The 12,588-nt window shown below is 49.7% G+C and overlaps 1 protein-coding gene across 29 annotated transcripts in view; it reads left to right on the top strand.

Moving 5' to 3' along the window:
• SHANK2 (SH3 and multiple ankyrin repeat domains 2) overlaps window positions 1-10,969 on the top strand; it is a 720,394-nt gene extending 709,425 nt beyond the window's left edge. For all 29 annotated transcript variants that reach the window (XM_078341738.1, XM_078341739.1, XM_078341735.1 and 26 more), the window contains one exon: window positions 6,976-10,969. In XM_078341738.1, the coding sequence (XP_078197864.1) occupies window positions 6,976-7,546 (571 nt within the window). In that variant the 3' untranslated portion in view covers window positions 7,547-10,969. The remainder of the gene's footprint in view (window positions 1-6,975) is intronic.
• Window positions 10,970-12,588: the final 1,619 nt, after the last annotated feature.

The raw sequence follows: 12,588 nt of genomic DNA, 5'->3' as shown, positions 1-12,588 counted from the left end.
GGAAACTGTGGTTTGGGGAAGGAAGAGTGAGTGAGTCTCCACGAAGATCCAGTGGTCCCTCCTCAGTAGAACACCAAGGCAACAGCTGCCAACCCAGAGGTTTCCTCACCTGACAGCGCCACACACTGGGGGTCCCAGCACAGGAGCCGAGGCTGCAGAAGCTCCTGAGGTGCAGGCCCGGGAGACTGACTGCACATTCAGGCTTGGAATCACAGCCCAGCCCCAGTCTCCTGAGATCACTGGTCAGGACTTCACTGAGCTACTTTCTGTAAGGCTAGTACCACTCCGAGGCGAGAGAATAATGAGAAATACACCAATAAGGATGCCTGGGCCCTCAGAGTGCGGCGGCAATTCTGTCACTAATCATTCACTCAACAAACAGGGATTGCCTTTATGTGCCAGGCACCATGCTGTGCCCAGGATTTATTGCTGAACAAAAAAACATCCCAGGTCCCCCTCCCTTTGGGGAGCTCAAATTCTTGAGAGAAATGGACAACAAATAAGAGAAACCCAAAGTGACAAATGCCACAAAGGAACCACAACATGCTAACAGGTTGAGTGACCAGTGCAGAAAGGGCTGGCTATGATGCACTAACAGGTCACAGTGACCACCTGCAGAAGAGAGCCATGGTACAGTAGCAGGTTACATTGACCACGTGCAAAAAGGGACTGACATTCTGCAAGGAAATGGCATTCGAATGACCAGAAATTTCAAAAGGAGCCAGCGTGCAACCAGGAGTGGAGCATCCCAGGCACGGGACAGAGTACAAGGCCCTGAGGCCAGAAAGCACCTTCCATGCTCATGAAACCACAGCCAGGTAACAAGGGGCTTGCAGACCATGGGCATGAGCTAGGTTGAGTTCCAGATACGGCTATCTGCAGAGGGCTTCAGCAAAGGCTCAACATGACCAGACTGTTTCCTGAAGATGGCCCAGGCAGCTGTGTGATCAGCTGAATCCAATGGTGACACAGGGAGCCTGCTGTGGGAGTGTAAGGGCCTGCACTGTGGAGACAAACAGGAAGACTCAGGAATAAATGCCTAAGGAGCCAAGGAAAACACAGCAGCTTGCCTAACATATGCTTTGATCCAAAACAAACTTGCTATGACCCAGGAGCCCCAGGTGTCATTTGCCACCCCCCCAGCTTTATTGAGACATAATTGACACTTATCAGGTGCCGATTGTAAAGTCAGATAAATCTGATGTTCTTTACCATCACTTCCATGGCAGAGGTCAGCTTCACATTCATTCTTTGTATGTGGGGCAACAGAGCAGTGAGTGTGTGCCTGCGGGGGTCCCCCATGGCTTGTTAGAGGGCATGACCTATGAAAGTTCCCCAGAGTCCCCTCTAGGTCACAAGCGCTTTGCAGTGAGAGAGTCCAGAAGGACCTCAAGATTGGCCTTCATTTCCCCATGGGATGGATGGACTTGAGGGAGATGTGTCCTGTGAAACTCCAGGTCCCAGAGGCCTCTGAGGGGCTCAGCCTACCTGGGATGTGAGCTCAGGTGAGCACTCACACCGCAGCTTTCCTCCCGAGGCCCCGGCCACTGCCTCACAGCACCTGTCTCCCCTTGCCAAGGCCAAGGCCTCCAGTCCTTCCTGGGCTCTCTGCAGTATTATCCTTACAGCAACTGGATTTTCAAATAAATCACTTTCGGTTGCTAGAAATTCTCTCTTCCCAGCTGATCCCAGAGCACAGACTGCTTCAAAACTGACTCAGTACTAGAAGTGACCTCACAGTGTTTTCAGCACCTCATCGCCACCACGATGGTTTGAGGGTTTCCAGGCCCTGATGGAAATGTGAAGGTGAGGTCAGCAAATGAGACTGTGGATGACTGGAGCATGGGTCAAGTTGTGCATCCATGGGGGCTGGTACTCATGGGAGCTGGGCAAGGATGAATGGGAGTGCATCATCCTTGCCCATCAACAGGCGGATCTCAAGCCAGAGTCTTCCTCCCCATGTGGACATGAGGCCCCTTTGGCAAGAGCATATCACAGGGTGAGTCTCTCTTCCCAAGAGCTGGGCACCTTCTTGATCTTAGCTGCAAACCTCCCAGTGTGAAGACCTGGATTCCTGGTGGAACTCTGGCAGAGCCTCAGGCTGCCTGCCTGCCTGCCTCCCAGGTCTGGCTATGTAACTCAGTCAAGTCACTTAACTTCCTGATCTGGAAAAAGGATTATCCATCAACAGTTCAGTCAACAATCACTTATTGCACCCCTGTTCTGGGCCAGGCCTCAAGGACTGAAACTTGACCAGGATCCCCCTTGTGGCACTCAGAGCCGTGGGTGAGGTGGAGGCCTGGCAGCTGCTGAGACACACAAAGCATGGCGCAGGTGAGCAGTGTGGGCTCCAGTCCCCCAGTCCACACCCAGGCCTTGGGGAAGCTAAGTAAGGACTTGGTGCCCCCAGTTCTGTCTTTTCAATGCCCTGCTTGTCAGGAGGCTATAAAGATGGGATAAATGCGAAGGCAGTTTGGATATCAGTGCTATTTTCATGCAAGATGGGGGCTCATCTCTAAAATGCAGAGGTGTGCAGTGTGTGGAGACAACATGTGTTGACAGGCTCCCAGCCCAGCCCCAGTGCTGGCCAGACCCAGCAGGCCCTTGACAGGTGGCTGGTGAGAGGGACAGAACCAGCATGCCTAATCAGCATCACCCACCAGCCTCTGGCCCATGTTCAGCTACAGTTGAAGAGCAGATGACCCCAGCTATGCCAGAGGCTGAGGCGGGAGGATCCCTTGAGGAGGTCAAGGCTGCAGTGAGCTACGACTGAAAGCCAGACTGGATTTGTGAACAGTGGAAAAGCCACTCGCATCTGTACTTCCTCCACCCCAATTAACTTGTACTGACTGATGAAACAACAGCTCCTCTTTGAGTGTCTCAATTACCTTGAGGTTTTTTTCACTCTAGCATTTCTATACGGATTTGATTTAAAAGGCAGGGTAAAGAGTGGTGACCTGGTGGGGAGTTGGGGGTGAGTGTACATATGTGTCTAAATCAGGGCAGCAGATTCCTGTGTATTCCGACTGGGAACCCAGTGGTTGCTTAGCAACATAACCATCTGTGCAACCAGAAAGATCCAGTGAATACCATCAATGTGATTAACCAATCGAGTCCAGCTGCTGAGGAGGGCAGGGAGGGCAGCCCGGGGCAGCCTTCACCCTGCGTCTCATGCTCCCGGGCTATTATTTTCTAAAGAGATGTTGGGCACAGCACTGGCAGGCCCAGGCACAGGGCCATATCTGACACCCCCGTGATTAGCCACTGGACTGTCATCTCATGATGTAGATTTGAAGCAAAGCACTCGTCCTGTTGGGGCACCCTACCCCACCAGGAACGTTCGTTCATCCTCCCTAAGCCACAGGAAAGACAGCTCAGGCGCCTGAGGCAGGAAATCAGCAATAAGCTGCCTCTCAGTGGGCTTCGGGCAGGGGCAAACTCCACTCCAGTGCCACTATCTTCTTTCATTTTTCCTGGTTATATTTCTTCTTTGTAAGTGGTTATACTATCCCAAGCCAAAGGCGGCGGCAAGGTTGTGAGTTACCACGCTCTCTATGAAAGCGATGCCATGTTGATGTTTCAGCTCTGGGCAGGCTGCGGCAGCCGGAGGGACCACCACGGATGGGCTCTCAGCCAGAGTCTGCCCCACTGCCTTCATCTCATCTGTCGAAAGCAGCTTCTGTTTCTTCCTTTCTTGTTCATTAATTTTGCAGTGTTGTCTCAAGTCATTCCATTTGTCATTTTCATTTGCTCCCATGACCGGTGTTAACAGAAGAGGGTCGTGCTGAATGGAAGTAAGTGCCACCTGACGTTGCCGCGTGACCCCGTGTGTGCTACTCTCACGTGCCCGCTCCCCACTGGGGTGTTTGCAGAGCCTCCTCTTCGCTTCCTAACCACACACACAGCTGCCTGCACAGCCTTTCCTTACAAAAACTAAGATCAATCCCAATTACCTGGGAACAGCTGGGTATTTTCCCAGTGAGGTGGCGTTGAGGTGACCCTCCGATACCACGCGGGTGTGAAGCAGGGGCTCTCACTCTGGGGCAATCGCTTGCCTCTGCTTCACAGGCCTGGTGAGCACCAAGGCCAGAACCCAGCCGTGCTGCCATGGTGGAGCTGCCCGGAGTCAGGGCTGCAGGTGCAGTCACCATGCAGTCAGCTTTAGCAAAAGCACATGGAGACCAGAACTGTACCTCAGCTACCCCCTCTCCTCCTCTAGTCTTCTGTGGGCATGTGTCATGTTTTCCCATTTTATAGAAAACACTCCCTGTGCCCCAAGGTCCTTGGCTCTAATTAACACCCCAAATCACCTCTGAATACAGCGGCTTTCAACTTACCCGTTATTTAAATCACCTCGGCTTAACTGTTTTATCAGCATGGACAAGTAAGCCCTCCCCAAAATGTGTACTTGTGATTCTGGAACACACACAGAGGAAGAGGCCACAGCACCGCCAGTTTTAAGTTGCTCATGTTGGACTGGAGCTGGTCTTTCCGCCCTGGTTTTAGTACCAGAGAGGGGAATTTGCAGGTTTCTTCATGTATCCTATGTCCATAGCCGACCTCTTCGTTGAGAATCTAAACTGAGATATGAGAGGGTGCTGGCCCCTCTCCCCTGCTGTGAAGTCCCGCTGGGCTCTGATTTCTTGATTGTGAGTAACTGGGCCCAGAAACAGTGGAGAAACAGTCTCACCTGCCTTATGCCTGTTGGTGTAGTCAGTACAACCAAGACCAGCAAGCCACCATGGGGGGTGGGGGCAGGTTCTGCATGGGGATGCCTGGTGTGTAGTATCTCCCACTCAGGGGCGTCCACCCCTCCGGAAAATGGCACGTGAACGCCCTACAGGTGGACAGGGTCCCTGGCCCAGCAGTGCACCACCAGCCCCGGCAAACACTTCTCACAGCTGGACTGAAGCCCAGGTCCACAGCTCAGGCCCGTTTCAGACTTGCAGCTCCTTTCTCACTATGGACCCTCTACATAACAGGACTAACATCAAGCGGGGCGGTGTCCCACAGCTTAGGGGCACCTAGGTAACTGATGGGTGGTTTCGCCCAAATATACATCCATGGTAAAGAAAGGGAAAAGAAAGACTGGACCAGCAGCAGGGCTGTCTCCCGCTCACTCCCTCTGCTTTTAGCTCTGGAGGGTTCAGGGCCATTAGCTTTGTGCATGCTCTGGAATGAAAACCAAGGCCTAACCGAGTGACCGCTAAGGTTCAGTGTCTCGGGAGATTGTTAACTGCAGACACCTGGTCCCCACGCGCAGCACTCCTGCTTCAACAGCTTGAAGACAAGCTCAGGAGTCCTCACTGCCTACCAGTGTCCCTGGTTTCTATGACAGGTGGGCTCCTCTTTGGAAAGTGCTGCTCTAAGTGGTCAGCCATTGAGCTCCAAAGATGGCCCCATTGCAAGTGGATGAACGAGCCCCCAGCAGACGGGCAGGGGCTTCAGTCCTGCCCTCCAGGGGGTCTCCCCACATGGCAGCATCTCTGCTGTTCACAGCTCTCCCCATCTTGCCCGTGACGCTTTCACTGAGATGCTGCAGCCCACCACCATTCACGGTCACAATGTCACACCAGTGCACGCCTCCCACTCTCCAGAGCCCCTCCACCCAGGCTAACCCACCATATAGGAGGGAGAGGAGCCTACTTCATGTGGGAAGACATGGAGATGGGAGAAAAACACACCAAAGCTGGCATTTGGCAGAGCCTCTCTCAAGTCCAGGTCTTAAGGAGAGAGCTATGGTAGGATGCATCTTTCCAGAAGTGGTGGGTGGGCCGTCCACATCTACGTGAATGAGTCCAGAAAGCAAGAGATCCACACCTCTCTTGCCCGTCCCCAGTGGTTGTAGCTTTCCTAGGAGCAGTGGGATGAACGGGCCTTCTGGTGGGGACAGCAAAACATGCACCAGGCCCAGAGCAGCAGTTCTCTAGGTGTGGAGAGCGCCTGCCACAGGCCTTGACCAAAGCCTGTGAGGGTGTAGCGTGTGAAATGCCACCTCCATGTGGGCAAGCGTGAGCACTGGGGCTTCTCTGGCACTGAAATGGGACCTCCTGCCCATGCGAGTCATCTGGCCACCTCCCTGGGACCAGTAAAGGTTGGAGCTGGAAAAGTCATTCTGCCTGACCTGAGCTCTGAGGGCTTCACCTGCCCAGCCAGAACGGCAAGGCACAGGGGTCCCTTGGGGATGCCCATGGCCACCCTGGGAAGACAGGGCGGCTTGCCCATTCTGCTTTGCCATACCAGTGAGCCTCTCACATGAAAGGGGCTAAAAATAACACAGTGAACCCCAGCTCCTTCTGCAACAAAACCTCCACTTGGTGGGTGCTGGACAGTGTCACCTCAGGAAGGTGAGCTTGGCCCACGCTGGCCACACAAGCCACGTCCTGCTATCTGGGTTTCCAAGTGATCTCAAACCCTGAGGACCCCACATAGTTACAGGGGTTCCAGTTACTGAAAGGGGCCACCTGGGAGGGATCCTGCCCTGCTCTTGTCCATTTACCCAAAAACCCAAAGGCTGCCAGGTAGCTGAGAGGGTCCTCTCCTCCAGGTGTGTTCCCTCTCACCTGCCGAAGTGGAGGCACTGGTGGTGTTACCCAGGATGTTCCACCCGAGGGACAGGACTCCACGCTGGCCATCTCCATGCCATCTTTGAGGGACCCCTTCCAAGTGCCTCAGTGACCACCCTCCCGAGGGCCCTGGCCCTGCCTCCTAGCACAGGCAGGTTCCCCAGCTCCTCTGTCCCAGTTCAAGCCAGTGGGCTGACATGGTGTGCTCCGGTGTCTCACTCTGCTCTGGCTCCTCCCCCCTCCCCAACTCTGGCATGGCAAATCATTTATTTGTTCACTGCCAGTGCATCTGCCACTAGACACTCTGGCATGGTTTGGGCGTCTCCCTTGCCTTCTTGGTGATCTGCACCCAGCTGCCCTGACTCAGTGACCTGTCTTGTGATGATTTTCTCTGCTGTTGCTGTTTCAGAAGCCCGGAGATCATGAGCACCATCTCAGGTACACGGAGCACGACGGTCACCTTCACTGTTCGCCCCGGCACCTCCCAGCCCATCACCCTGCAGAGCCGGCCCCCCGACTATGAAAGCAGGACCTCAGGAACAAGACGTGCCCCAAGCCCTGTGGTCTCGCCAACAGAGATGAACAAAGAGATCCTGCCCGCCCCCCTGTCTGCTGCCGCCGCCTCTCCTTCTCCCACTCTCTCAGATGTCTTTAGCCTTCCAAGCCAGCCCCCTTCTGGGGACCTATTTGGCTTGAACCCAGTGGGACGCAGTAGGTCGCCATCCCCCTCGATACTGCAACAGCCAATCTCTAATAAGCCTTTTACAACTAAACCTGTCCACCTGTGGACTAAACCAGATGTGGCCGATTGGCTGGAAAGTCTAAACTTGGGTGAACATAAAGAGGCCTTCATGGACAATGAGATCGATGGCAGTCACTTACCAAACCTGCAGAAGGAGGACCTCATCGATCTTGGGGTGACTCGAGTCGGGCACAGAATGAACATAGAAAGGGCTTTGAAACAGCTGCTGGACAGATAAGGACGGCTGCTCTCCACCTCGCAGACTGCTCTTGTTATAAGTAGAGATGGGCTCATGCTGAAACATCTGAATGCCAAGCGAAGTCTGTGAGCGTCAACCCCACTCCATGGGTTTGTCTCCTGGTACCCAAAGAAATACTGAGTTGTGTCCACAGCATGGCTGGGTCCTAAGACCCCTGGTCGCCATGTGGGTGTCTGGGGCAGTTTCTGTCAAACATGGGACAAGGGGAGAGAGTTTTTCTAACATGGAATGAGATTCCCAGCCTGCCGCCCAGCATGCAAGTGGCCTCGCTTTGCTGGGTCCGAGAGGCTCCCCGTCAATTCTGCACGGGATCCTAGCTCTTATAGGCAGACACCAGTGCACTCTAGATACCTCCTGAGACCTCTGTCCTATGCTTTCTGGGCAGCTCTCACCACCCCAGGCCCCGGCACAAGGCCTTTCCTCAGTCCTGTGGCCTCTTGGAGGACACCTGATGCTCACCTGTCCCTCTCTCTCCTGCACTCAGTTTGCAGTGAGATGCTTCCAGACGCATTTGTCCCATGCCCTGCCTTGGGCCTGAGAGGTAGAGAAACTTTTTCCTACACGGATTCTTTTCCCCACTCCTCCTGTGTTTTGCATTCATGGCTCCTTGGCCATGAGGTTCCGGCAGTGCGGGGAGTTTGGATGGGATCGTGCCCAGCTTTGCTAAGCTTGCTTTATTTATTTCTGCAAATCTATTAACATAATTCCAAGGTGGCCAAGCATTTGTCACATGGAGTTAGCCAAAGCACAAAGTCACGATTCCACAATGAAGGGGAGACCTGGCCGTAGGAGCCAGCCAGTGTACAGGTGCCCATGCTCCAGGTCTCCAGGACAAGAGAGCAGTTGTCTGCCAGGAGTGCCCATCCAGGATGGAGAGCAAGGGCTTCTCCGCCTCTCAGAATTCTTTTTAATTGAAGATGTCTTGAGCTCTGCAAAGATCAGAGTAGGTGAGCATCCACTCTGACATGAAGGACAAGAAGACACACAGCTCATGGCAGGCACACTGCGGCTGCCAGTGAGACCGCGTCTCCGCTGGGAGCTGGGCGGGCACAGCGTCCTCAGTTCTGTGCCCAGCCAAGGGTGAGCATCTCTGCTGAGACCGTCCTTTTGCTCTCGGAGGCCAGGGAGAATGGTACTTAGAGGCTTTCCCCTATTGCTCTGGGTGTCCAGGAATCCCACCAGTTTGTCTTAACAGTACAACAGCTTCTTTGAGGACCCAGTGGGTATGGAGTATAGACAGATCCCAGGGTTGAGAACAGAAGGTGGGCGGCAGGATCAGAGTGAAAGCAGAGGCATAAGGAGAGGAAAGCAGGGAGGTCTCCTGGGCTGCCAGGCCAGCCTCTCTGGCCAGGCTTTCTTGAGCCCTGCCCCTTTCTTTCCCCGGAGTCCCTCCACCCCATAACAATACCTCGAATTTCCAAAAGAGGTCATCAGATGCACATGGGCCGCAACACACCCAGTCAGGCTTCCAGCACATTCTCCCCCATTTGGAGGATACTCGAATGTCAGGTTTTTGGTTTTATTATGATTTCAGAACTAGCTCAGCCCATCTCTAATTATAAAACATGTTTTCTTTTCCTTTTTTTCTTGATTAGGTCTGGAACAGCTCTAGAATGAACACATAAAATTTAGCAATTTAAAATCTCTTTCTTTACTGCAAGTTTAAATAGTTGTACAGATAGTTTATAAGCACAATATTTTAAGAAAAAAAAGTGGCTGGTCTACTAGGCAGCCTTTGTGCCACTTCAGTGCTAGAAAGTTAAAGAAAAAAACTTTTGTGATTTAATAATACTATTTCTGTGGAATAATTATAAAGTATGACCTTTTTAAATCAACCTTATTTGGATGCATCTGAACCAGCAGAGCTGTGTTATATTTTCTATCTTTGCTAGAACTTCGTCATTGAAGGACAATTTCTTCAAAGTGGTTACAATTCACAATGCAGCAGTTTCTCCAAAAACAAAAACAAAATACACACCACACACACGTGCTTTTCCAGCCACACACTCGATTTGGAAACCAAGTTTTTGGACCTTCTGTTCCAAAACCTTTTGCAGGTCAATCTTTCTATTTGAAATGATCCAATCCAACTTCAAATCAATTGACTATTAAGGCACTTTGCTTCCGTGTGCTTTCAGTTTTTCCATTGTGAGATGAATGAGCATGACTCTAGAGAAATGTCAAGACAGGATACTACAGGTGGCCCGCTGAGGCTGCCCTGTATTTTAGAAAATGTAAAAATGGTGGTCTGGCCATTAATTTGTCTTCCATTTGATGATATTGCAAAATTCCGTGAGTCCATCCCTTTGCCATGGCGCTTTCCTTGGGCCTACAGTTGGTATTACCTCTGTGTGCAGGGCCAGGCAGAACACTAGCTCAGAGAGTAAACTGCTGGCAGATGATAACCAGTCACAAGTCAGTGACTTCAGTTTGATCAACTTTGGCAGCCAGCTGGTGAGGGCCAGATGTTATTCCCTTTCTTAAAGAGACTCCACACCACATGCCACTAACCACAAGCAAGCTGGCTGCAAGAGTAAAGAGCTGATAACATGGTTTATTTTTACGTCGTCTTATTATGTAGAAGTAATAGACCTATCAGAACCTGCACTTACCAACAAATAAACATGTCACCAAGATAAATCGGTCTCTATCTCTATTTGCTTATTTTGCTACTGAAAGCAATAGTTCCTCATTCAAATCACCACCCACTGTTCTCCCCCTTTGGGACATGTCAGGACCAGGCCCTATTCCATGCCCCCCTTTAATGGCGGAACAAATGTTAAACTGCTCATCTAAAGATCATGTTGATATTATTCCAAGTTTTAAGATCAACTTTTGTTACATACTGTAATTTAAATAATAAACTGCATTTACATGCCTAGTTTCTGTAATATTGTGTATACAAAACCCAAATCTCTCAAAGTGTAAATTATGTATACCTGCCAAGATACCTTTTCCAGGGTGTCTGCGCCTATTTTAAGTTAATTCACATAATATAAAAATGACTCAATGTGACTGTTGATTTGATGAACTTTACATATCACAAAGTGAATTATTTGTGATACTTTAGTTAATAAAATGGTAAATTTTTTCTCAGTTATTGAACAAGCAAGCATTACCCAGTTGATCTGGCAATGACTTTTCGTGTGTAGGCCACAATATTGATTTTCCCATTAACAATTCTTTTTTGTTTTTAAATACTAATATGTTTCACCCTATAGTTTGTGTAATGACACGTGTTCGCATTATCTATGTTGCTGTTACTTTTGTGCTTTTATTCTTTTTAGACTTTATAAAAAAAAAAAAAAAAAGCTCCTGTAATTTGCACTTTCTCCCAATCCTTAAATCTCTTGTATGGCAACCAAAATTCCTGTAAAAACAATAAACACACTATTGCACTAAGGCTGTGGTTCTGATTGCAAACAGTGAACACTGTCTGAACGCAACCCAAAGCTGCCCAGCTTGCAATCTCATGTAGGTTCTCTCAAGTGTTGTGGCCAGCTCTGCCTCTCTAAAACTGACCAGAAAATCTCTCTCATGGAGTAAAAACGCTCCTGTCACTGAGCTCATTTGTCTCAATTTATCAATGGAAATATGTATGTTTGTTTCAGAATTATGCAAAACGTCAAAATCTGCTTCTGTGGCCACTATCATAGGCACGGAGCTAAGGCTCGGGTTTTCCTTTTGTTGTGTGTGGAATCCGGGGTGCTGCGGAGGGCCAGCCAGATCCGGACCCCTCCCTTGGGGTCCAGTCTCCCCACACCCCAGCGGTGTGTCTTCTAGCCATAAGGCCATGGGAGTGGCAGACCTGGGCCGCCTCTCTGGTTGACAAGCAAGCCACATGCTAAGGCTTGGAGCAAGAGAGAACTTGAGTCTACTGGCAAAGAGCTAAGCCAGGAAGACATGGGCCATCCCTCCACTCTAGGCACATATGTTTTAAACCGAAACGTTGAGCCTCTTCTTTGGCCTCATCAGTGTAAACTTGTTTGTCTTTAGTTCCTAAAGTTTCTTCTACTTTGGCACATTCTCCAGCTAAACAGCAGCCACTATGCTTCCATGTTCATGAGAAATCCCAGTCCTCATATCTTTTGTAGTTCACCCTCAAGCTCTCCCGCCTCACACCCAATAGTTTCTCCCAAACCTTGGCACCCCTCAGATTGTTTCCAATGGTTTCTTCGAGACCACTTTTCCTAGATGAATATATTAGTTTATCTTACTAGGAAACTTATTGGAAGATTTTTTCTTTTACTTGAAATTGGAGGCATTTTAGTAACTGGAGAACTGGAATGTGTTGCTGGATCTGTAGACACCCATGTACTCATGCAAGTAGGTGAACATTCCACGGTGGCTGGGTGACCACAGCAGCGGCATGCAGACAGGACTGCCCATGCTTTGTGGGGAATCAGAATTTCCAAACTTGTTTCTCAGACTTCCGCAGATCCGAACACTTTGATCTCTAATCCATGCTGTATTGGTGATTTTGTTGATCATTCCTGTAACTTGTTTTGCATTCCACAGTCTTTACTGTTTTATGTTCAAAATTACAACAATCCCTGTCCATTGCTTCCACTCTGGAACTCTTTGTTCATGGCGATTTTGAAACTTTAATATGAGCCTTCAAATAAACACAGAAAAGAAAAAAAGGAAAAAAATAAAGTGTGTGCCTTGGGTGTTTTGAACCTGATCTGCATAAAACCATATTGTATTCAAATGCTGTATCTTTAATGAAAGGATAAATATATCTTCACTGTATTAATGTAGCTGATAAAATAGTTATAGTGCCTTGTTTTCTGAACTGAGAAGCCCATATCAATGCACAACGTAAAGAAAGAACGGTTTGAGCTATGAAATGTTGAGGACACCTACACATGATTCTGGAGCCTTTCTCATCATAAGACTGTGGAAAATACACAGTCATTTAAGTTAAAAATAAAAAGTAAATTGAAATAAGATTGTGTTATCAATTAATTTTCCATTAAAAGTGCTCTCTACTGTATCATTTTCAGTATTTTCATTTAACT

This window comes from Callithrix jacchus, chromosome 10 (genome assembly GCF_049354715.1).
Source record: "Callithrix jacchus isolate 240 chromosome 10, calJac240_pri, whole genome shotgun sequence".
NCBI lineage: Eukaryota > Metazoa > Chordata > Mammalia > Primates > Cebidae > Callithrix > Callithrix jacchus.
This window is presented reverse-complemented; position numbering and strand designations above follow the sequence as displayed.